General features: G+C 38.5%; 1 protein-coding gene across 4 annotated transcripts in view; it reads right to left on the reverse strand.

The window, feature by feature from the left end:
* The window catches only part of cep290 (centrosomal protein 290), a 53,741-nt gene that overhangs the window by 17,984 nt on the left and 10,281 nt on the right, over positions 1 to 25,476 (reverse strand). For all 4 annotated transcript variants that reach the window (XM_055033802.1, XM_055033794.1, XM_055033811.1 and 1 more), the window contains 26 exons: positions 24,790 to 24,974; positions 24,252 to 24,414; positions 24,035 to 24,135; positions 23,880 to 23,946; positions 22,741 to 22,853; positions 21,834 to 21,909; positions 21,588 to 21,709; positions 18,322 to 18,480; positions 17,556 to 17,705; positions 17,333 to 17,448; positions 17,155 to 17,257; positions 15,985 to 16,215; positions 12,847 to 13,020; positions 12,106 to 12,217; positions 8,850 to 9,055; positions 8,402 to 8,553; positions 7,872 to 7,983; positions 6,735 to 7,190; positions 6,469 to 6,633; positions 5,696 to 5,803; positions 5,421 to 5,555; positions 4,488 to 4,757; positions 4,248 to 4,355; positions 3,344 to 3,543; positions 1,658 to 1,871; positions 84 to 221 (listed from right to left, as the gene is read on the reverse strand). In XM_055033802.1, the coding sequence (XP_054889777.1) occupies positions 84 to 221; positions 1,658 to 1,871; positions 3,344 to 3,543; positions 4,248 to 4,355; positions 4,488 to 4,757; positions 5,421 to 5,555; positions 5,696 to 5,803; positions 6,469 to 6,633; positions 6,735 to 7,190; positions 7,872 to 7,983; positions 8,402 to 8,553; positions 8,850 to 9,055; positions 12,106 to 12,217; positions 12,847 to 13,020; positions 15,985 to 16,215; positions 17,155 to 17,257; positions 17,333 to 17,448; positions 17,556 to 17,705; positions 18,322 to 18,480; positions 21,588 to 21,709; positions 21,834 to 21,909; positions 22,741 to 22,853; positions 23,880 to 23,946; positions 24,035 to 24,135; positions 24,252 to 24,414; positions 24,790 to 24,974 (4,136 nt within the window). The remainder of the gene's footprint in view (positions 1 to 83; positions 222 to 1,657; positions 1,872 to 3,343; positions 3,544 to 4,247; positions 4,356 to 4,487; positions 4,758 to 5,420; positions 5,556 to 5,695; positions 5,804 to 6,468; positions 6,634 to 6,734; positions 7,191 to 7,871; positions 7,984 to 8,401; positions 8,554 to 8,849; positions 9,056 to 12,105; positions 12,218 to 12,846; positions 13,021 to 15,984; positions 16,216 to 17,154; positions 17,258 to 17,332; positions 17,449 to 17,555; positions 17,706 to 18,321; positions 18,481 to 21,587; positions 21,710 to 21,833; positions 21,910 to 22,740; positions 22,854 to 23,879; positions 23,947 to 24,034; positions 24,136 to 24,251; positions 24,415 to 24,789; positions 24,975 to 25,476) is intronic.

Here is a 25,476-nt window from a genome sequence, read left to right on the forward strand (position 1 = left end):
TTGAGCTGATTACATCAACAGGACAGAAACCATGACACACAAGTAAAGAAAAACAAAACCAAAAAAAAAAACTTTGATCTTACCTTCAGGTCTTTGGTGTGTTTGTCCACCATCATCTGAACATTGAGACTCTGCTCTTTCTGGGCAGCGTTAGCTATGACTTGCTGCTCTGCAGCTGACGTCATCTCCGCCCTCAGCTCCAACAGCGCCTTACTGAGAGCCTGACAGGAGACGAAACAAACAGACCCTGCTGTTCAGTAATGCAATAAAAGCGGCTTGATCCTTGGTGGTGCCCAGAGAATCACGTTTGATTCATACAAAGGCACACAAGGTCATCTTCTTCACTCAACATAAAAGTAAAACACAGTAACTTTAGCTGTGATACGTTGAGAATCTTTGTCCTGGCCTTGTCTGGCCACATCGGTTTCTCACAGCTGCAAACTCTACAAGCAACAGACTCTGTGCTTTCTGTTCACTGAATTGATTTACTTCGAAGCCGAAACAAAACACAGGACATGCCTAGAAAATATTCGATTAGGGTGCATCCGGAAAGCGTTCACGTCGCTTCACTTTTTCCACATTTTGTTGTGTTACTCCAAAATTGTATTGAATTGAAACTCTTCCCTCAAAAATTTTCCACACGAATACCCCTTTATTATGGCAATGTGGAAGAACGTTTTGCAAATCTATTAAAATCAGAAAACCAAGAAATCGCATTTCCTTAAGTTTTCAAAGCCTTTGTTGATCCACTGATAATCCTCGAGATACTTCTGTAACTTAAACAGAATCCACCCGTGATAAATCCTGTTTCCTGAACTTGATTTGGAAATACACACCTGTCTAATGCAGGTCAGAGGTCAAACACTAAAGATGAAATCAAAGGAATTTACTGTAAATGTTTGAGAGAGGATCTTTCAGGAACAAAGATCCAGATGCATTAGCGAAGAACAGAACTGGTGTAAATACTGGTGTAAATGTGACTTCTTGTTTTTCTTTTGATAAATTTGCAAAATACTCAAAAGTTTTGTTTTCCAGATTTTCAAAATGGAGTATGTAAAGGGAGTGTGTAAAATGTTAAGGAAAGAGATTAAAGCGGCAGTATTATGTGGAATCAGCCTTTTCAGCTTTACATCATGCTAATATATTAATCCCTCATCAAAATCATATCTGCAATGTTGTCTTGATTTTTTCATGCCCACTTGAGGAATCCTTTAATCTCCCATAGCAACCACTGAGCTACGAAAAACGCCTGGTGGGACTAGCCCCGCCTTCGAGGTGCAGCTCCTCCTCAGAGATACGGTTTCTGAGCTTCTGCCTCACAGAGCAGCCCTTCCATGCGGCCCTACACCCAGCTCCTTCAGACTAGCCGGCAGCAATAAGCAAACATCTAGTTGAACTGTGTATCTTCTGTGCCGCACTTTTACAGTGCACAGTACTATAAAATGGTATTATGTGCCTGGAAAACACATAATATTACTGAATCATTTAACACAATTCAGAATAAGGCTGGAAAACAAAATATGACAAAAACAAAATGTTGAGAAAACTTTCCATATTCACTGTACTATACTCCAGCTATCAGTTTCTACATATCAAGTAGAAGACCAATTAGTCAAACAATTAATGTTAAGTAAAACAAGAAAAACTGGTAAAAGACCTTGAGCTGTTTTTCCTTCTGAGTGAGCTGTGCTTTGAGGCGTTCCACCAGGTTTTTCATGGTGTTGCTCGGGGACCGAACGTTGGCCTCTTTCTGTGCTTCCAGCTCTGAGCGCAGGAAGCTCATTTCCTTCTCCATCTGAGCCAGTTGGCTGCTCCTGTCCTCTACCTCCCCGCTCAGAGCCTTCACCTGGGCAATGTAGTTCTCCTCCAGCCTGGAACAAATCCCCCCTTTGTTAGCATCATAACTAGAAGTAAATCCCTGGTCCACATTCCATTAAATTAACTTTCCAATTGATACAAAGTTAGAGAGTAAATGCCTGTGCATAATCTGCATGGGTGGAGAAATATGTTGTTTACTCTGGGTGGCAAGAAGAAGAATTATGTTTTATTCTGGTCAGGAAATAAATTAACTCAGATTATTTTATAGATTCACTACAGACGTTGGGAGTAAATATCAACTTGAAAAGAGGAGAAATACAATTATTGAGAAGAACTTTGGCATCATCTTACATGTGACCTCTTGTTTTTTTGCATCGATACGTTTTATTTTTTAAAATATTTTACTTATTGCAACATTGTAACAAAATTTTCTCCATATGTACATTTTAAATGCAACCAGCGGCTCGAGAACAAGTTGTGGCTCTTTGGTCCTTCCAAAGTGGCTTATGAAATCTAAAAGAAAATGGAAATGCTTTAAATTATAAAGACAGGAATTATATGCATGTTTTATTCAATTAAAAGTAATTAAATGTTTTCTAGCTTCAAACTATCTGCTTTATATGTTTAAGCGGGCTACCAAACCTTCCTTTCTCAGCTCCGTCAGTTAACCTAATCTAACAATATTTATATTTTGTATTCTACTTTAGCTTCTGTAGACTGGCAAAATAAAACCATCATTTTAGTACGTACTTATAAAACTGTTATTTTTTTATCATATAATATTTTTCTTGGCCCACTGGACAGGTTCTCTACAGAATTTCAATCTAAACAAAGATGGCTGATTATATATCTGATTAATTAGTTGTGTTGTTCTGCGATTTATTTCAAATGCATTGTTAGAATTTTGTGTTTACCAGTACGCGTTTCAGCGCTCGCTCTCCAATGCCTGACATAACTGTGTCCGGGTGCTCTACTGAACTTTAGATGAACCTCTTTAATCTGACTTTCTCATGGCCTCTTAAAACCTAGACTTTTAATTGACCTTAGGGTCAATTAAGTGGTCTAAATAATCTTTTTTCCCCCCTAAAGTCTCACATTAGTTGGTTCCATCTGCTTAAAAAAAAGGGGTGAGAAGCTTAAATTAAGTGAAAAATCCAAATTTAATTTTCCACTCTGCATCTGAGAAACCACAAAACAGCTAGATCAACGTTCTTTGGATGAAAGCAGAAATACTTCCCTGTAATGCACAGAACCAGGGCAAAAGATTACCTTTGACCTTCTGTGAAAAATGGCTGACATTACTTTGCTCACTTTACTGAACTTTAAAAAAAGCAAAGCAAAGGAGTTGGATTAACAGTGCTGAATATATGTGTGTTAATATATATTTCATATGTATTTTTGTGTCAAAACGTTGAGTCAGTTTATGTTCTCATACTAATGTACTCATTGAAAACATCTGTGTTTTTTAAGTCAAAGTGTAACACATGACAGCTGACTGTAAAAATGGTTAGTGGTGGCTGATTACTTTGCCATCTCCTCAGCATGTTTCTTAGCCTGCATCTCCATGTTGATCCGGTGTTGCTCCAGCTCGACTGCGGTCAGCTTCAGCTTCTCTGTGACAGAGCTGAGTGATGCATCCTGCTCAGCCACCGTCTGCTCCAACTCAGCCAGGCGCTCCAGGTGTTTAGGTGTTGGCACTCTGATAGCGGGCTTCTTCATCAACTCCTGAACACAAAGAGGGCAATTTTAAACCCAGTAGTTGTTGCTTCCTTAAATAATACACACGCAAACTGTTTAGCAAGTGTTTAGAGACTGAATCAATACTTATTTTTAATGTCAAGTCGCATTTTACAGCACAAATAAGTAACTATATTACCTTTGGTTGTTATAAAAATGTTATAAAATATGGTGCCTTGCAGCAAATTATTAATAATTTGGAGTGCTCCAAATAGTAAGTGCTTTATTTATTTGAGTTTTGGGGTATTTCAGGGAACACTCCTGAAACACTCCATTTCTTTTTTCTATAATTGTCCATTTTTTTAGACCATCTTATTAAATTCACTTTTCAGTCTTTAATGCTCCCTAATTATATGACAAACATGACTTAAATAAAATGTGACTTTGTAATTTAAAACCATAAAATTAAGCCTGTGTCTCTTTAAGAAACTATTGTTCTTTCTGAAACTCCGTCTTCAGGAAGTCATCACACCAGCGCTCCTGTATTAACCTTATATTAGTGTTTTTACCAGCGTTTCGCTGAAAAAATAATCAAGACAACACTCCAAGAATGTTCTTGATGAATAACATTATAACATGATGAAGAGCTCATAAAAGTCAATGTTACACAACACTGCACTCCTAAGATGTTGTTAGCAGTTGGGTTTCAACTCAGAAAGTGGAGTGGTTTTATACGGAGAGCCTGAACGTACCATTGCTGTCTGTTTGAACTGATCCAGAGAGGTGTCTGTGTGCAAATCCAGCTTCTGATGTAATATTCTCAACTCTTCCTGATGCCTTTTTATCATCTCCTCTTGATCCTAGGGCCAACAGTGTGTGAGGCAAGGAATGAAAAACAATGGAATGTCGATATATTTTCTTTTTTCGTTTTTTTTTTATTTTTTTAACCAAAGTAAACCCTTTCTATTCATCATTCAACATCACAGTTTCACCTGTCTGGCCTGAGACATCTGGTTTTGGTATTTCTTCAGCACATCTTCCTTCTTGTCGAGTCGACTTTGGAGATCTTTGATGGTCTGGTGCGCCAGCTTGAGGGCAGCCTGACCGCTTGGCTGGTCCTCTTCATTCTTTCTGAGGTCAGCAAGCAAACGCTCGCGGTCGGCCGCTGCCGGGAGCCGGAGACGCAGCTCGTTGATCACCTTGTCCCTCGACACAACGTTCTGCTCTGTTTTTAACAGAGCTACTTCGCTCTCTTTCAGTTTCTGTTTATTGACAAAGTTTTAAAGTAGGGATTCAAACATGAACAATTCGATTGTACGAAACAGTCAATTAACCCTTAAGTGAAGATTCGAATGTAGCTCTGACTTTCTTTTAAGAATGACCCATTGCATCAGTTGTTTACATTATCTTTATCTGGCTAAGCTACACAAAAACTGACACAAACATTGGAAGATCTGTTCTAATTCTATGGTTTGTGCTCTGAGTGACATCATGCTTCACTTATTTCACATTATATTTAGAATTCCTTTTCAGACTTTCTGAACCATTTGAAAGAAAGCTTGTTGTAGTTTATTTTCACATGACCAAGACAGCCAACCTATTGTTTTGTCAGTTTCTTTCTTATTTATTTTACATTGGCTATTATATTCCAGATTGCACTAACTGAACAAATTAAAGTAGGTTTTCCATATTTGACCAAGCTTGTGAAGGCATTGGCGTGTTCAAGTGAGCAGAATTATATATATTAAAAAAATGTTATGTAGTACATTTATGTCTCCAGACTTTATTAATTTTCGTGTGGATGTTAAGACAGAACATGTGCTTCAGTTAACGGCTCTCATATATTTCTGCTTTTATTTCTAATTATATGGAAATATAATTTCCATATAATTATGGTCCTCCGTATGCATGAGAGAATCGGTTACCTTGTCCAAACTTTTGCATGCTCCCTGAAGCTCCAAGATTGTGCGAACCTGCTCTTTGATTTTACTCAAAGCAAACTCTAACTGATGAGCCAGAGGCAGCGCTGGGTCTGGGAGCGGCCCTTCCTCTTCCTCAACCTAACAAAAACCCCCAAAACAAAACAGTGAGAGGACACATCGATTACAGTTTAACGTCCAACTGGTTTCTTACAAAATAACTTTTGGCTTTCAACAAACTGGAAGCATTTCATCAATAAACCTTCCAAGTCTTGCTTTACCTTCTCAGCGCTGTTGAGAATCTCGGTGTGCTGCTGCTCGTAGCGGTCCAGCTGGCGCTCCAGCTCCACCTCCCGCTGGTCCCACGCCAGCTGACGCTCTTCCTGAAGCTTATTAGAATGAAAATGTTAGACCGTTGTGTTCGCCAATGAGTAAGGGTTATTTTGTTTTATGTACAATCAGGCCTGGGAGATACTTCAGTTTGATTAATTTAATTTCTGGAAAGTATGAGTTTTTTTTTGGAGGGGGTTTCCATGGTTCAGAGTGATGTCAGCACGTCCTGGGCAGCCATCTTGTTTGATAAGCGTGTTTTGTAACTTCTATTTCATATTCGGAAAAATATAAGTGTCGGGCTAAAAATTTTTTTCTGTTTTAATTATGAGAATGAAGTCATAATATCCAAACTTTTTCTCTAAAGTTTTTTTCTTGTGATTTTAAGACGTTCTTCTGGTAAAATTGTGCCTTTATTCTGCAGATATTATTATCTTGTATTCTAGTAATTAAACAGAAATTCTCATAGCTTGACTGATACTCCGTCATAAAACTCACAAGAGGATTTATTTATAAAAAAACATTTGTAATTTCTCTTTTAGAAAAGAAAGCAAGAAAACAAAATTGAATAAAACCAGAAATCGGCATCTGGTGTGGAAAAAAAGAGTCAGAGATCTCATTTTAATGCCATATAACCCAGCCCTCTGTATGATATTTATAAAAAGTAGTTGTCTTTTAACAGAGTTTGAGAAGAGTTGTAAACTTGAAGAGGGTTTGTACTCACAGAGTTGAGCTGGACGATGTCCTCCTCTAGCGAGCGGACCGTGCGGTCCTGCTCCTCCACCAGCTTCTTCAGGTAACTGATCTCTTCCTTCTGGACCACCAGCTCCCTCCCTTTCCTCAGCTCCTGGAGGCGGGCCTCCTCCATCCTCTTGTGCCACTCCATTACCTGTTTCAGGTAAAAGCAGAATTTAGTCGAACAAGTGTAACTCAATGAACACGACAGATGTTTTTGGGGTTTTTTTTGGTTTTCTTTCCCCGCTCACTGACCTTGTGGGCCCCCTTCACATCCTTCAGGGTAGAGATGAGCTCCTCCAGGCCTTGCAGTCTCACCTCCAGCTCCTGGGCTTTTCCCTCTGCCCTCCGCCTCTCCTTCTCAGCTGCCCTCCTCTCCTCCTGGGCTTTGGCTTGGTCCTCTTGGAGCTTCAGCATGGCAAGGGAGAACTTCTCCTGCTGCCGGAGGGGCAGCGCCCCGGCGAACTGCCTGCGGAGCGCCTGGACGGTCTGGCGGAGGTGTGTGGCACGGTGGCGGCCCTCCTGCCGTGCGAGGAAGAGCGCTCGCTCGCTGGCATCCAGCCGCTGCTCGGCGCGCAGCATGTTGGCCTCCAGTCGTTGTATGTGAGAGGCGGCGGCCTCCAGCTTCCCCAGAGCCGCCGACTCACTGAGCTGCAGCGCTACCATGTGTTGATGGAGCTTTGCTATCAGAGCCTTCTCATCCGACTGAGACTGAGGAAAAATGAGAACGGTTTGCATTGTGTATAAAACAATAAAATTGCTGTATGTGACATATATACAACAGTGTTAAAATGCTGTTTATGTATATCAAATATCACTTAAAGAAAATTTGACTTTGTAATTTGAAATTGGCCCCCTTTCTCTTTCAGAAGCTCCTGTCCCTTGTGAAACTCCACCTTCAGGAAGTCATCTCAACATGGCTCTCAACATGGTAAAAATGTTGTTAAACCGTCAGCAACATTTTTACCAATATTACACTGAGACGTAGCTCTGATAATGAGCTCAGCAGATGTGCAGTTCCACCAGGTGTTTGCTAATTACTGCTGGCTAGTCTGAAGGAGCTATGAGGAGTCGCTGTGGTGGAGGCTTCCTCTGTGAGGTGGAAGCCCAGAAACAAATACGGTACTTATCATTGTCCTTATTGGGGGATATTTCTTCTGATTTATTTAATTTGTTTTAAGATCCACTGGCTGATTACCTCATTAGAAATTAACTGTAGAGCAAAAAACAATATTTATTTTAACTGTATTTTTATGTGTTCACCTTTTTAAAGACTACAGTTGTGCGTTTGAGTATTCTCAAAAATCTCTTCCAATTACATAAATAACTGAGTATTTTTGAAATTTCTGCCAACTTTTAACGTTTTTTGATACAAAAGCAAATCCTGGTTACCTGGTAATCCAGTATTTGTCTCCTTAAAGCCTCGACTTCATTGTCTTTGGATTGGTGTCTGGCCTGCAGAGCGGAGACCTGAGACAAAGCCACATCTGAGACTTCTTGCAACCTGCAGAAGAAAGATACACACGCACCGCTTGGTACTTCTCAAATTTATCTTCACTCATAAATAAAAGTTAAGATAGACGAATGGATTTACTACCAGCAAGATGAGAAAGGGCAAAAGGTGAGACTAAACCTGAAGTGTTTCAGCTGGATGCAGATGTCTCTAACAGGTACAGCCGCACCAATCCTAATTAATTACTTTTTTTTTTGCAGTTTTAACAACAACCTATTGAGAGACTGGTAAAGTCATGATATCAATCAATCTATTAGCGTTGATTCCTACCCAAGGTAAATTCTCCATGTCCAGTCAGGAACCATCTTATCTTTGTGAGGATTGCAAAAACATGTTCCCCTCAGCAATTAATTACCAAAGTCAGCAGCGATCAAGAACGGAAAAACAACTCGACGCTTTTAAGACGCACTTGGAGACCTCGAGGCGCAGCTCGGCCTCAGCCTTCTCCAGCTCTGTGATCCTGGCCTTGTCGGCGTCGCTGGCGGCTTTGCTGCTGGCGCCCGCCAGCTCATCTCTTAGCTCACGCTCGATCCGCTGGGCCTCCACATTCATCTTGGTCAGCTAGAGCAGAACAAAGCGTTGGATGAAAGCGATTAAAGTGATGTTTAACAGACGATTGGACTCAAGCTGAGACTTTTCAGCAAGAGATAAGCCTTAATGGTGACATTAACGTCTTTCTGCATAGGCTCTGCTGTACTTATAATGCAAAAACACACTTATTAGATAATAAAGTGAGCCTGCCAGGTGATGCAAATACCATTTAGAGTAGTTTATCACTTGATTGTGTTGACTGGTACGAATCAAGAGCCAGATGGGAGAAAAAAATAAATAACCTGATGTTTTCCTTGGTCTCTTACCTCTGAGAACTTAGATTCCAGCTCTGTGTTGCGCTCCTCCACTTGTCTCAGGGAATTCCTCATGTGTTCATACATTCTGTGGGCATGCTCGGCCCTCTGCCTCTCGTTCAGCTCCTTCATCTCTAAAGCTGTGATCCTTCTTGCAGCGGATATCGCCTCGTTGTTGATCGATGCCCTGTCTCCTTTGACCAGGCCAGTTTCAGAGCCTGAGGAATAAAAAACAGTGGTTTCAACGAGGTGGAACCATTAATTAACTGTCAAGGTTGTAAAACATCAAAAAAAAAAAAAGTCTAATTTAATATATTTTCTTCAAAAAAGTAGTGATATTTTTAGATGTAAATAATAAATAAATTCAAGAATAAAAACTTTGAATAAAAAAAAGAATATTTTATATTTTACCCCCCTATACTTTATATTTTTGATGTTTCAACCACAAGTGCAAATGTTTTTCATAAGGATTTTTTGGACAAGTCAACATAAAGTAGCACACAACTGGAAAGTTTGGTTAAAAGTAAACTTGGCACATATACCCTAATTCAAGGGTTCCCAAAGGGGGGTGTCGGAACCCCATTGCGGGTCGCGGGACACTCATTTGGGGGTCAAAAGGTGATTTTCAAATACTTCATGATGTGACCCCCTATGGTTTATTGAGCCAGAAAAGTTAAAACTACATCATAAGATAATGAATTGTGAATGCACAATGGCATAAATGAATGTTCCAATACATGTCCAATTAAATATTTACATTGAGGTAATAATGATTATTTTAGCTATCGATTATTGTATTTTTAGAAAACAGATTTTTCTAAAAAATGACACATCCTGGTAAAGATTTACCTCTTAACCCTTTTGCCTTTTGCCAGAAAAACATTAAAGATGGAGGGAAAGCAAATAACTTATTTTTAAAAAAATAAGAAACTAAACATTTTATTTACACTTGGTCATTTGTAAAAAAAGATGAATCTGCAACTAAAACAAATACTTCTATTATTAACGTGAAAAGCTCAGGCATTTCGGCTCGACTTCACATCGTTACAGGGTGTAGGGCTCATCCGGTCATCATTTTTTGGATTAACTGATTAATAGTTGGAAATTAAAAGGCGCTTAAAAGGAGATTTTTTATTTTTTTTTACAGATTTGAAGCAAGTGAAGCAAAAACTGCAACTTGAGTTCTTATCTATAAAACATATTTACAGAAAAATAACTTTTTTTTATTGTATCTTAAATGTAATATGCATGCAGCATTTTTGTGCAGTTTTGACTTAATCACCGCTTTAAATATGTTGTTCTTCCAGCAGATGACCTTTCTTTTCAACTCTGTATATTCTAGTCAACAATTAATCAATTACTATATTAGATGACAGTTATGTCAATATTTGATTCGTTGATAATTAAGATTTCTTACATGATAAAATCAAATAACAAAATGTCATTGTAAAAAAAAAAACATGTTTAAAAATGGATATGATTTTTGTCACTCTGTATGCATTTATCAAATAAATAGAGTGAATTAGTTAGATGTATTTTATGGGGTTTGCCAGCATGGCGTCGACACTTTCCGGCCCTATTTTTGGACTCAAAAGTTTGAGAATCTCGCTCCTAAATAAATACTTTAAAAGATGGTAGGAAAAAAAAGCCATCAGCACAAAACAAAAGCATTCATGGCAACAAAATCTAAAACTGCTTTGATGTAGAGTGGGTATGGAAAGTATTCAAACCCCTTCAAATTTTGCTACTAACATACATTGTGAGCTGTGAGGTCCTATTTAGACAGGTATGTGTCCTTCTTATTCAAGTCCAATCAGTTTAATTAAACAAAGCTGGACTCCAATGAAGGAGTAGAAATGATCCATGAGGATCAGAAGAAATGAACAGCATGTGAGTTAAATGGAGCATCACAGCAAAATGTCTGAATACTTATGACTGTGATATTTCAGTTCTTTCTTTTTTCATAAATTTGCAAAAATGTAAACATTTCTGGGGCTTTTTCTGTCAAGATGGGATGCTGAGTGTACGTTCAGGAGAAGTCTTTCTTTTTTTATTGTAGCAAATGGCTGCAATAAAACAGAGTTAAAATTTTAAAGGGGTCCAAATACTTTCCATACCCACTGTGTGTCCATACTTCTTTGCAAAACAGATATAGCGCAACCAGATTGGATTAAAACCTTCTATTTTTCCTCCATTTTGTATTTTGCTACAGATTCCTGGTGAGATTTGACTAGACTGTTGAAGGATTTGAATATTCTTTAATTTAAATCACCTCATTGTCATTGTTCCCACCTGAACTTTGAAGCTCTGGAATTACTCTCGGCATTTTCTTTAACTATTGCTCAACTTTTCTGACCTGTCAGTTCTGCTTGACTGTTTTGTAACATCTTACAAAACAGAGCTTTTGTAATATGTTGTCAAAAACTTTATCTCTGATTTGCTTTGGTGCGTTTCCTGCTCTTTTCTCAGAGCTATTTGTTCTAATGCTCTCTAACAAACCTCTGAGGACTTCACAGAATGCCTTGATTTATACTGAGATTGCATTACAAGCAGGAGGATTCAATTTGCTAATTCTATGACTTCTACAAAAAAAAAAGAGAGAGAAGGTTGAGTTGGATTTTAGATTTTTAGGAGAATTAAAGAAAGAAGCACATATGGTTTTATTTCCATGTCACAATTATGATCTACTTTGATTTTTTACAATTTCCACCAGCGTCAACAGTTTTGCAAAGCACTGCAGTTTTAGATGCAATTGCTATAGAGTGGCCTTGCGCGTATAATGACTCTTAACCTGACATCCTCACTGTTGTGACAAAAACGTCATAACAAGTTGAGCCACAGCTCACACTCCAATTAATGCCAACAATGCGGCTAAATGTACATAAGCCGCCTTGCAACCACCGAGCCTATCACAGCAATGGTTGCAGACAGGGCAGCAGAACTGTGATTCCACAGATGTAAACACTGTCATCTCCCCTTGTGGGAAACCTCTGCTGTGGCCATGTTATGTGGCATCGGCAGAATCCTGCAACTGTTTTGTTTATAGCAATGATGACCTCAGATTTCACCCCTGAAGGATTTGTGCTGCACAGCTAAGGGAAGCTGTGTCGAAACTCTCGTTCGGTCGCAACTGAATGTCTCAACTGTTATGCAGAACAAATAGTTTTGTAACACGTTTTAAAATTCCTAGTAAACAAAATAGACAATATCTTTCTTTTTTTTTTTTTAACATGCAAATGACTGGAGTGAGCTCCCTCTTTTTGTTTACCGACTGAACCAACGGTCTCCCATGCTTGCTCCAACGTGTTGAGTTTCTCCTTCGTGATCTCCAGCTCCTTATTGACGGCAGAGATTTGTTCCTGTAGAGACTCATTTTCGCTCTGGGATGTTGGACAGAATCACAGAGATGCATTGGAGGAGTTCAGCACGGCACTGCAAATAATGTAACTTGCTATGATGTCACCGAAAAGTCACTTGTAATCTCTTAAAGCAGCCTTGATTAAAAGTTCTTTAAGTTTTCCAGAAGGTATGTCAAACATTCTATGCTCAACTTTTGCAGCTTTTTCAAAACAAATTTGGAAATATCTTGACATTAACATGATGAATTACAGTTTTGGTGCAGAGGAAGCTGTTACACAATAAGGAATGGTGTTAGGACAACAGTAAACGAAGTAGAAGTTGTTTCTGGTTTGACTGACGGAACAAAAATACAGTTCTAAAGACAAGAATTGCCACACAGCTTTAAATTTATTTAGAATCTTTACACGTCCTCCCACAAACTCTTGGACGGTTACAACTTGGCAAGTAAATGAGTGAAAAAGCTGCCAAAATCAACTAAAAAAACGTTAATGAAAATAAACTCCAGAAAACTGTAAGTGGTGTTCAAAACTACTTTGAAAGACTGCAAGAAAGAGTCAAAAATCCGAAGATGAACAAGGACACTGAAAGGAGTGAAAGAGTAGCTGTTGGTTAAAGAGGAAAGTTTTGAGTTGGTAATATGTCTTAGTACCTCTAAATGTTGGAGGCTGGATGTTTTCTGTACAAGTAGGCTGTCCTTCTGGAGCGCATCTCTGTATTTGACTGTTAGCTCGGTGTACTGCTTATTGGCTCTCTCAAGTTCTGATGCAGGCACGCTGTCATCCAAGGCCTTCTGCAGGGCTGTTATCTTATAGGCTGCCATTTCCTTTCGAACAAAAAAAAAAAAAAGGTGAGATGTTGATTCAATGGTAAACTGTCAATGGCATAACTTTTTTACTTGTTTTAAAAAGACAAATCGTGTAACAATGCTTTACAGTCACTACTGATTTAACTATTCAGTGGCCACACACAACAGGACGGTGAATTGCTTCCTTCCAGTATTTTAGCTTGTAAAGAGAAAGCACATTTAGCCTAAGTCAGTGGCCATAGGTCAAAGGTTGGGGGTGATATTTCTCATCCCTGTTGACTCAATCAGCTTTTCCTCTCAAAAACTGTGACGCCATTTAACCACAGAAGACGTGTCTCCCATCTCTTTACCCATCAAAGCAGAACGTAAACCCAGTGGCCTGCAGTGTGTTTTCGAGCGGACCAGATGAATGAGTTCCCCTCATAAAGATTTGTGAAGTGCTGGGTTACATTTCTGGCTGCCCTGGTGGACTGTATTGAACGTTTTCATAGACACTCTCGGGACCATGTGACGATCCTGGGTGACGTGAGTGCCGTTTAAGGGCTCTCCCCGAACTTCCTGAGTGCTTTCACAGCACTCATTATCGCTAGTGTTGAAAGACATCTGGATTCTTCAGATATCAGTTTTTGTTTTGGTTATTCATGACCATCATCAGAGTTTGAGTGAGATGATGATGGTGTGGGGAACAGATTAGATGTGCTGAGTGGCATCCAAAGAGTATTCTTGGAACACAGGGATAGAGAAGAATTCAAGGAAATCACTCTACACTCTAAAAGTAAGAGTTTTGTTTTCAAAACCAATTTGAAAAAGAGTTGGCATCTCTGCCAAATTTATAAGTTTAAACTGCGATATCCTAAAGCCTCTCAATAACTCCAACACCTGGGGTCTGACTCTGATCAGGACTTTCCATTTAATTCCCAGGCAGGTTTCAGTGGATTTACTAGTACATAGTGGTTCCAGTTTTCAATCAGCTTAACATCTTTACAAATGCTCTTACATTTTCTTCAAGCTCTGTTACACAACAGGATTCATGGTGGTTTATATGAAGGTAAGCTTAGCAAGTCCTGTTGAAGCAAACCGTCCCCAAATCATGACACTTGGTGGATTTGGGTTACAGCAAACATGTCCTTGGTTCTCATGTCAAAATTATTCAATTGGAAACAAATTGGCTTCCAATGGGTTTCTGGAAACCCTCTGGTAAATGAAGTTGCTTTCTTAAGTTTTTAACCAAATATTAAGTCCAATCCATTGCTAAAGTTTGGTTTCCTTGGATGTCATCAAAAATACCAACAATGACATCAGAGTTCACAATTACAATGAATGTATTTTTTAAATTAGCAGTTAGCGTGGCTTGCCTTACAAAAACAGCAAGAATTTAAGTTCTTTTCTTGACACTTACAATTTCCAAAATATCCATCAACAATATAAAATTGTTTCTTTTTGCATCTTACAAGTGACTCAAGTTGGCGTCTCAAACTGGAGTCACCATCAATGAATGAGACTTAGTGAGCTAAGCTTTTTAATAACAAGCATTTCAGCTACTTCCGACACATGACGAAGGATGAATATGTGAAAAACCAACTTGTTAACGTGACGTAGCAGGCACTCCGGACCTGATGTCACAATCTAACACAGATGATCTGTTTAAATAGAAATGTGGTGATCTGTAGAAGAAAAAGGAAAAGTGGATCTTTGAGCAAAACAATAATTTTGCTAAATCAAACGGAATTTGTTAAACGCAGAATCAACCCTGTTCTGTGGTCAACTCTTCTTTGAACCTATACTGTATTTAAAATATGAAGCATAAACTAAGGAGAACACAACATATGATGAGGCCCACTGTCCAGAGAAGCATAAGTTAATTGTATAAAAAATGTTACAGGAGAAGTCTAAGAAGGGTTGTACAAAGCACTGACATCACCAGGGCTACCAATAAATCTGCTTAAATCAGATATGGGCATTGGCTTATTAAAACAGACTCCACATTGCAGAGAATATTTTATCTGTTCCTCAAATTATGACTGTTAAGTTCAGCTGCTTTTAGACCAAATTTACAAGTCATTTAAATTTGTGTTGCACTTAAAATCCCCCAACTTTTTAATATACTTTTTTTTACTTAAAAAATAAAAAGAGGTTTTAGGGGAAAAAAAAATAAAACGTATTTTTTTTATTGCTTCTTAACTTCTGGAATCGGTTTGACAAGAGGCAAAACAAAAATTAACAGTTTTAAAACTTCCCTTGGATTAACCAGTATCCTGGCACACTGGTAACAGACTTGGTCATTCAGCTATGAATCAATCACCAGAGCAACAAATGCTGCCACATACTTCACCCTGTCAGCATACCAAATTAACCAAACAAAGTTCCACTGCAATCCTGTGTCCACAACTCTTCTGAGTTTACCTTCACTAAAAGACATAAAAAGAAACCTGGCGGCTATCAGGAGAAACATTTTCTGGTCAAAAGTCGCTGAGCTAAATGAGCTTGGCCTGAGCTGGCGTCCAGAACACTCCATGTCAAGGTAGGAGCCAAATGATTGAGAGGCGTACGACTGGAGGTGTTAGGGAAGACGACAGTGTAACTAACGCCTGATGATTTACATCATCAAACTATCAGGAGGATCAAGCAAGCGTTCCAGCACGATGAGCCAAAGCAACTTCCAGACGGTGTCTTTGAGGAAAACATGTCTGCTCTATTGGATCGAATGTAAGATTTATGGTGGGGTTCAGGATGGAGGAGGGCAACCTAATCCTTCCTGCAAACATAAACTAAAAAAAAAAGCTTTTTGATAAGATGCAGAACGAGAAATTTGGCAAAGATATTCTCTTCCATGACGGGAAGCAAAATTAAAGAGGACGCAGAAAATGCTGAGCCAAGTATCAGAATTCCTCTTGTACTTGTGTTTTTATTGTGAGCTTTGAGTGTTTTCCAGTTGATTTGCCCCCATTTGACAGTGAAACAGATAAATCAGGAAGTGCGTACCTTGTACCTCTGCAGGTAGCCCATCCTCTGGAGGACAGAGGCCTGCATGCGGCTGCTCTCGTCCCTCAGCTTGCCATTTTCCTTGCGGAGGAGCTGCTCCCGTTCCAGCAGAGTGGAGTAGCGGCGCGTCAGTTTTTTCTCGTTGACCCTCAGCATGGTCAGCTTGCGGAATGCCTCGCTCAGCTGCCTCCTGATTTCCTCGGGGTCTCTGTGAAGTGTGTCCAGCAGCTCCTGACGGACAAAACACACGCGAAATTAACGTCACGGTTCTAACTATTTCTTCGCTCGCGTGTGCCGTTGCTTGTTTTCTTACACATTTCTTTTTTTTTTTTGTTCTGACTCGTACAAATACAGAGATTCAGTTGCGGCGCATGTTGAAATCTGTGAAATCCAAGCTGTGCAGTAAGTCTTGGGGGATGAGCGTCTTCTCATGTATGTTTCAAGTTATCAAAAGTAAAAAGAAATCTATTGAAATTTTCTCAGGGGTAGTTCAGTACTACATGTTCTTAATAATGTCAAATAATAATAAAAAAAAGCCTACATCAATCAAACAAACAAAGGCGCACTGATTGATCGCTTGGGAAATGCAATCAACCAATTTTGATGGAAGTTTCCTTGAAGTGAGAGCTGCTACAGAAAGATGCTAGATGTTTTTCAGCATCAGTGAGGTGTTATAAAAATAAAGTTGGAGAAAGCACAGAAGTAATTCAAAAGGAAACTGCATTTTCAACTGTTTAATCAGGCTGCCATATAAAGAGACAGCAAGACATAAGCCAATACCAGATAGCAGAAAGTTTTCCAGCAAAGGGGCAATTCTTTATAAAACAAAACAAAATGGATTAGGAGATGTTGGAGTCTTTAGGAAGTCTCACTGTTCAGGTAGAAGTAGCAGTAGCATTGCTAAACATGCTAAATGCTAAGATGAGATGCTAAGATTAGATGGAATCATTTTGTCTTCGTCTTGATACATTTTTAATCTCTGGTTTGACTCCGTAGCTCACAACCACTTTAAGATGTCGTTCCTGTTTTTGTTTAAAAGAAATATTCAGCAATACAGTTTGACTCTAACATGAATGATGTTGTCATTTTTAGGTGTACAACAACAAAAAAGAAAATAAGTAGGAAATTACATTTCTATTCATGTTCCAGCAATTCATTTGTGTGACTTACGTTGAACTGCTGAATTTTCACATCGTCCACCTGCTTTTGCTCATCCAGCTTGTTCTTTGTGTCTGTGAATGTCTCCTTCTCTTTTTGCCACTCTGCCTTTTCACTAATAATCAGAACAACATCCTTACCACCAGCTCATTACAACAGTTTGCCTTCTAAATTAGTCATGTTAGCCTACCTTAAATATTCCTTATAGAGGAGTCCTTGTTGATGGCTTATGACAGAAAACTTCTCTTTGTATTCTTCCAGGGTTTCTAAAAGTTTCCTGCTTTTTTCCTCCCTGTTTTTCAGCTCCTAAACAAGAGTAGACGAGGATTTTTAAAAGGACTCTAAAAGGAATTGTAACTAAAAGGAAAGTTTAGTTATTGAAGTCGGAAAACTGAGAAGAAAGTAGGTCGGACCTGAAGCAGTCGAACAGCGTACTCGTTCAAGGAGCTAATGACCTCGGTGCTGCTGGGGCCCAGGCCTTCGGGGAGGGTCAGAGGTCGAGGGAGAACTCCACCTCTGCCTGACTGCCTGAGCTGTTCCAGCTCAGTTTGGAGATGGCTCACCTGACAGACGAAGGCGTCAAAACACAACCCATCGGTCAAGCATTTCAACACAACCAACTTTCGTTTATGACGTTGTTCATCCAAATTTGTTGTTTAATGTATATCTGTGGGATCCTCTGGAAGTTCTAGAGAAAAATAGAAGAAGCATTCTGGAACATCCCAAACCTTTAGACCACAATAGAGGAAAACTGACTTTTTAACAACAATGGTGATGGCAGGAAAAGCAAAATATTGACAAAAATTAGCAGACATTTGTATTTAAATGTAGTTTTTTCATGCTACATGAAAAAACAAACAAAACAAAAAAAACGGTTTAATACTCAACATTTCTTCTGTCAAGCACAAGAATCTCACAAGCATTTGGCAAGCAGTGTTTTCTGGCAGATGTTCTTCATTAAAAGTTTATTTGCTTCAGACTTTCACATTTTAGAACTTTTAAACCGAATATAAACAAAATGCCAAAACACGGGTTTGTTTACCTCCTTTCTCTTGTTAAGTGAAAGGAACCCAGCATATGTTGGCAACAGCCGAAAACCAAAGAGTGACATTCTAGGCTATAAAAACAATAAAATAAAAACATTCCTGTGGGCTCCGGTGTTTTTTCACCTCATCGTACCTTCTCTTTGGCTCTGACGAGGTCACTGAAGCTGCTGCTCGCCTCCTCTCGAGCCAATTTCAGTTCCTGCCTCAGCTCTTCGTTTCGGCCCACCAGCTGATGGATTTGAGAGTTGAGGTCAGTCTCAGGTTGCCCACCAAGGCTGCTCACATGTAAAGCCTGAGGCGAGACGAAGAGAGAGAAAGAGAGAACCGTTAGCATGCAGCACATAAACACCAACTGAAGCCTTTCCAGTCGGACGTTTGAAAACACACATAACAGACAAGTAAATTTCAACCTTTTAATTGTGGTCTAGTTTTACCAACCACCATCACACAGTAAAGGTTTTACAACATTGCGGACATTTTGCTCTACCTCTTGACCAATGTGTGTGCTGATCTGATATTCATTTAAGTAATTCAGTCTGGGGAGCCGTGACTATTTGTGTTGCTGGAAAACTAGGAAGTCTTCACTATCTGCGTTTCTATTAACCACATTATTGTGCAAATTTAAATTACTAAAACAAATTAGCTTTAGGGAAACGTATTTTGAAAAAAACTCCCATGTTTTGATAAAATGGTTTTGCACAAAGATGAGTTGTTTTTCAGCCGCATAGAAACAGATGTATTTTTGCAAAGCTGCAATGGAGACATTTTTTTCGCATTGCACGCAACCAACAGCCGCATGTTACTATGGGCAAAAATGACAAAAAAAAGAAAAAAGGAAATGACAGGAGGATGATGGTTTGTTTTGGTTTGTTTTTTTTCAGACAATGCCCAGTTATCTCCACTAGAGCTTTCAGCATCACACAGTTTACTAAAAGCTTGTGACATTCTAGTGTGTTGAATTCATAGCTCCTTTGTAAAACAGTTTTCCCAAAACGCAGATGAGTGCTAGACCCATGGCTGAATAAGAATATAGTTCATGTAACTGCTTACACCTATCGCTGCAATAATTTTAAATGACTTATTTGCGTAAACAAGCTTATTCACGTGTGATTTTGATTTCATTTCTTACTTAATGAAAACACAGCAATTGCAAGATTCTGTTTTTTGATGTCAGCAAAATATTGACAAAAATTAGCAGACATTTGTATTTAAAGCACAGCCAGTCATCCATAGCTTTGTGACTAATGAGCTCCAATCATCGATCGTCCTCAGAACAGGTGTATTTTATGTAATAATCAGTATGGCGAAAAACTCGTCATACCGCTGCGTCCAAGGCAGAGCAGAAGTTATTATTTCTTGATCTAACGCAAAACGATCAAGCGTCAGCTCACAGCTTCAGTAACTACAGCTAGAAACTCGCAATCATGTCCGAAATCTCTGTAATCATGGATTCTGACCTGAACATCCAGAGTCATGTAAAGACAGCTACAAAGTCGGTCTCCTATCACCTGAAGAACATTACGGTTAAAGGAATGTCTAATACCTTAGAAAAGTCTAGAGAAACTCATAGATGAGTTTAGTCGCATTGATTACTGCAGCAGAGTCGTTACAAAAAATCTATTTGCCTTATTTCAAGTGTTTTATTATAATTAAACTACAAAAACATTTGGTAAAATGTCGTATTTTTGCAGTGCATTCATCACTGTTTTCAAGTAGGCCCACTACTTTACACTGAATCTCTAATTTCTAACTGAATTCTTATTCACCATGGGTACTTCACTGTCATCAGTTGAGAGGTTTTACTCCATGCACTGTATTTAACTAGGCTGTTAGTACCGATCTGAAATCCACTAGTTCAGGTTGCGGACCATGAGCAAACATTTCATGTTGATTTAAACAATAAGAAGAAAAGGGTTGGTAAAACCAGGGGATGTGTTTGTGCTGACAAATGATTTAGCTATACTTCCTCTGTGCTGTGCAGTTCAGAACAAGAATTCAGTGCAAGTGGGAGGCTAAAGGAATGATTGGTAGAGACATTTTTACTGATCTGATGATGAGATTTTGAGTTCTAATGATAAAAAAAGGTTAAAAACTGGCTAATTAACATCAGACCTGGTTAAAGTCTGCGACAAATGTGATAAAAAACACCCTGTGACTGGAGTTTTAGGATGATAAAGAGAAACCTCCAGCTGCAGCCAGTTATGATCTCTCACCAGATATTGATAGGCCTTCTCAAGTCAAAAGACATTCTAGAACCATTAAAAACACACATTATTAGCCTGTGTATAAATTCTGGGTCTGTCAGATTAGAGAAAATCTTAAATAAATTCAGATTGGCCAGAAAATTTGCGGTTCTAAATCAGTTCTCCCTGGAAGAACAAGCCATTAAAAATCATTTTCATTCACTTCAAGTGTTAAATGTTCCTCGGAATAACACGTCTATAATCATCAGATTTATATTTACAAGAAATGCACACCCATGAACTTCAAAGGAAGGGCACATTTTGTTCTCTGTTAAATATTATTTCCAACATCTGCCAGCAATGTGGCTTCTATCTGATCTACTTGTGATAATTCCTGCTGCACATGTCTGATGCTGCAGTGCCATTCCAGTATCCTCCTCTGCCGTGCCTCACTACAAATTTTGCCTCACAATCTGGTGCATTTGTTTTATTTTTATGTCCTTCTGCTTTTGTTTTGAGTTGAGTTACCAAGTGACAGAGATAACAAAGAGGCTCAGGGCTTTCTTCTGTCTTTTTTTGGTTCTTTGTCACATTCAATAAAAATAAAAAATTAAAAAAAGAAGTAATATCGGACACACCGAAACCAACTGAGCCCAATACGGGTTCACCAATTGCAGTTTTCTGACCGATCGCCAACATCATCATTAAAAATTCTGACTTTTGTCAAATTTGCTTCCTTGGTATTGAATAATAATAATAATAATAATAATAATAATAATAATAATAATAATAATAATAATAATAATAATTACAATAAAAATCTAAACCTTCCGAATTTGGAAAAATAAGTATTTTTTGTCACCTGGAAATTGCAACAAAGTCAGTAAACTGATAACAGTGAGGTGACTATTGTTAACCGAACTGTTATTAGCTTAGCAACTTTGTCGCTATTTTTAGCACACTACTTTCAATATTGTAACCTTCAAAAAATTATGGTCCTTTTTTTTTTTTTTTTTTTTTTTTTTTTTGCTGAAAACATCTTTTGAAAATGTAGAGGTGGTGATTTTTTTTGTTGACAAAATCAGTTTTGGTAAAAAAAAAAAAAAAAAAAAAAAAGACATTCAGGAAGGTGAGGAAATAACAGACATAGTTGTGTAGCTGTAAGAGGACAAAAAATTAAGTCGAGAACTGTATCTCAATCTTTTTAGATACTAACATTAGACAAGCTTTTCATACTGCTAGCAGAATCAGAACCGGTCTGTTGACTAGTCCTCATGGCCTGGAGAACATCTTTCAGCGTAGCCTCCAAGTCTCTCTTTGCTTTGGACAGGTCTGCCACTGTAGATGGACACACCGTGACACACATGGACAAAAGCAAACAAATGGCCCTTTGAGACAGTCAATACGCTGTTTACTAATTCAATTCAACAGCGTATTTTCTCTGAGAGCATCTCAAACTCACGTTGAGCCTGAAAATCAGACTTGTGAAGTTCCAGCTCCCTTTTCTTGCTGCTCAGTTCTTTCTCTAGGTATTCATTCTGCAATGCAAAGTTAATGTCAGAGAAACAGATGAAGTGAAATATATGTATGATGTTATTCCCTCACTTTAACCTATTCTATAAGTCTGAGAGCTTTTGAATAAAAACCTGGACAAACTTAAAATTGGATCATAATATTTTTGAGATAAAAGTGACAGTGTAAATTATTTATTACTTGTTTTTTGGTAACTGTGACTATGATCACATGAAACACAAAGGCTGCTCTTGGATAAGTGTGTAATGCTCTTTTTTCAGGACACCAGTCACATAACAGGTGTGGTTCATATCACTAAGCTGCACACAGTAGCTCCATTAATTTATATTTTTAAATTTTCTGACATTTATTGATGTTCTTGATGAAAAGATGACGGCGAAAACAGGAAAAGCAACAATCCCAATAGTTCTTTGGGGAAAAAAGGAATTTAAATATAATTAATTGGAAGGATAAATCAGAAAATATTTTATTGTGAAATTTTTTTATCATGATAAATGATGCAATAAATGCTTACACGTCATCATTTTAAACAGAGCACCTTTGAAGTTGCAATCTCCAAATAATAATCCTAACTCTACCCCGTTTTACACAGAAAGCAGATGTTCTAGTAATTCTGCTTTTATGTAAGTAGAGACAATAAAGCAGATACAAGACATTCTACTAATGCAAGGCGGCTAAACTTTGGACGACAAATGACAAATGAGCAAGAACTAATTTAGGTGGGAGCTGTGAACTTACTTCTGAATGTTTAGGTGCTGAAATATGAACATAAATGAACAAATCTATTTTTTATCCCAACAATTTTTGTTATAGGAAAAAAGAGCAATGGGTTTTACCTTTCGTCTGAGCTCGTCATCAGTGTAAATTCTTTCTTGTGTCTCTTTTTTTCTGCTGGACCAGACATCTTCCTCCAGCTGATCAATTGACTGGGGGATTCCAGTAGGCACAGCTGATAACCAGAAACAAATGTTAAGTGGTTTAAGTGTAAAAATGAAAATTTTAAGCAGCTGTAGCACACTTCTTCTCAAGAATCGACAACTGCATCTTAATTTTTCCTGTTTTTTCTAGAGATTCAGTTTCACGCTTTCTGATTTTATTCAGAACCCATAACCTTTCATTGGATTCAGTTGCAGCTTCCTATGAACCGAAAGTTGCCATAAAATGTCCAGATCACCACCATGGACATCAAACTTTTCATATTTTTTAAAAAACTCGTCGAACAACCATCCATACTTTCCTTTCCATGTCGCAGTTATGCATAACTTTGTGTTCTACAACATAAAATTTCAATAAAAGTATATTTAAGCTTGTGGTTGTAATATGACAAAATGTGAAACAGTTCACAGAGATGCTGAACGGCATATGGAATGTTAACGTGAAAACAGTGCATGTTTTATTCTAAGTATTTTCTTGCATTTTGGAGCTCAGTATCCCAACAGAAAAGTGAACAAAATGAGAAAATTTTTTCAAAATGAGACCAAAACTATTTTTAGACCTATTTTATAGCCTATTGCTGGTCCTCAAAAACACTGAAGTTAACAAATGGCAATCAATTAAATGAACTAAGACATAGAGGGAGGCAGATCAATCCAAATTATTGTGAATACCAATACTAAATCTGCATCGAATCGATTATACTGGGATGAGATTGATATTTTAGTTTCAGATTCCCTCTTGAAATCTTATTAAATTTTCTACTGCAGTTTCTCAACTCTACTTACAAAACAGTTCATAAAAATGTGTCTGAATTAATTATGAAGTCCTTGTAAGCAAAACTGTCCTTCAAATGATTCAGACCAACCCAACTGAAGATTTTTGTCTTCCAGTTTTGGTAGAAAGAGAGAAAGAAAAGAGAAAGTAACAAATCGTGGAGATGGAAATTATTATGCTGGTTTTAATTTATCACGCGATTAATTGATGTATTTCGACAGGCCTATTATGAAATGCTTTGCACTATTTAAATCAGGGCTTTCACCTTTTTCTTTCACTATGCGCCTGATTTGTTTCTTTAGCTCCAGCCGCTCTTCTTCCAGTCGCTCAATCTGAAAAGAAATCCAGCAGCGTGTTGACATGAGGCCTCTCCAGCACTTCTAAAAGCAACAGTCTGATCTCCTTTGAACGCAGCCTTACCTCTTTGGCAAGAACTTGGTTTTCGGCTTTGTACTGGCGCTGCCTGAGATCCCTGGTGCGCCTGAATTCTGTCAGATCCACTTCCTGCTTCGGCTCCAGACCTGCTCACAACCGGAAAATCCCACCAAAAAAAGAACTCGTTAGAAATTTCCCCGCCTCAGATGAGCCAGCGTTGTATAAGCAGACGGAGAACAGTGGTGTTTTTAAAAACTCTGACCTAGTTTTTCCCGGAGCTCCTCGTTTTCATCCATGAGGTCATTGATTCTCAGCTCCAGCTGGTTGATCTCTTTGGTCATGGCCTCTGCCTCACGATCTCTCATTCTGATTTGATTGTTACACTCTTTGATCTCGGCAATGGCTGCTTCCAGGCCGTAAGTGCCCTGCAATACAGACACAGCTCTGTGATTTGTTGTCCGTCAAAAAAATAAATAAAATAAAAAAGCACGTCTCGTCTTTTTGTTTATTTCCTTCTTTTTTGGGGGAAAAGAAGGAGAGGAGGTAGGAGTCAGGGTGCCATTAGCTTTGGTGAAAAAAACCCCAAACAAACACTACGCCTGTGGACCCAAAAAGCATGTTGATCACGCCACAGTCACATAGGCGTTTTAACATCCATATTTAAAGGATGGTGAAAAAAAAAATCACAGGCCTTATTTCTGGGAAATTAGAAGTCAGTTCATTCGATTTGGATAAAAACAAGCCTTGGAAGCAGAGGCCAAAAACAAAGGAAGGAAAAAAAAAGGTATTTGTGGACTTACAGACTCGTACTGGCTGAGGCGATTTGATGCCTCAATAAAGGCTTTGTCTTTCTCCTCAGCATGCAATTCTGCCTGTCTGAAGGCCTGCTCTGCTTCCATCGCTCTGGCCTCCATGACTTTCAATTTGGACTGCAGCTCCTCCATCTTCTTCTGCTGTAACGTCGAAGGAGCACCTGAGACAGAAACTACATATACCAGCCAAACAGTATTAAAAATCCAAGTTAGTCACAAGTTCCCATAAGTCCATCAAAAGTATGATTGTTAGAATTGTGGCTTTTAAAGGTGTTTTTTAACTGTTCCCTTTTCAGATTGGAATGCTTCTACAATAATATTTACAAACTCGTGGTGGAACTTGATTAAATTTTTTTATTAGTTTTTAATTAAAGGGTTTCTAATTAGTTAGTTGCAATTAGTCGATTAATTAGGCAACATTTTCATTTCCAAAATTCCTTTTTGCTGCTAAATTCTTGAATATATAGAAATACAACAAAGATTTTTACCCACATTCTGCCTTGTCAGCTGTGTTTGGGTCCATACCACTTTCTGAAGGAAACAGCTGGCTTTTTAAACGTTTAGAAATGTCTTGGCTGAAGGCAGCTAACTTTGCATGACAAGAACGCTAATCGGAGCGGCAAGACTAAACCGGCGTGGCGAACCGTGAAACCAAACTAGTAGCCTGTAACTTAT

The sequence above is a fragment of the Poeciliopsis prolifica genome, unplaced genomic scaffold, assembly GCF_027474105.1.
Source record: "Poeciliopsis prolifica strain line A6 unplaced genomic scaffold, Auburn_PproV2 SCAFFOLD001, whole genome shotgun sequence".
NCBI lineage: Eukaryota > Metazoa > Chordata > Actinopteri > Cyprinodontiformes > Poeciliidae > Poeciliopsis > Poeciliopsis prolifica.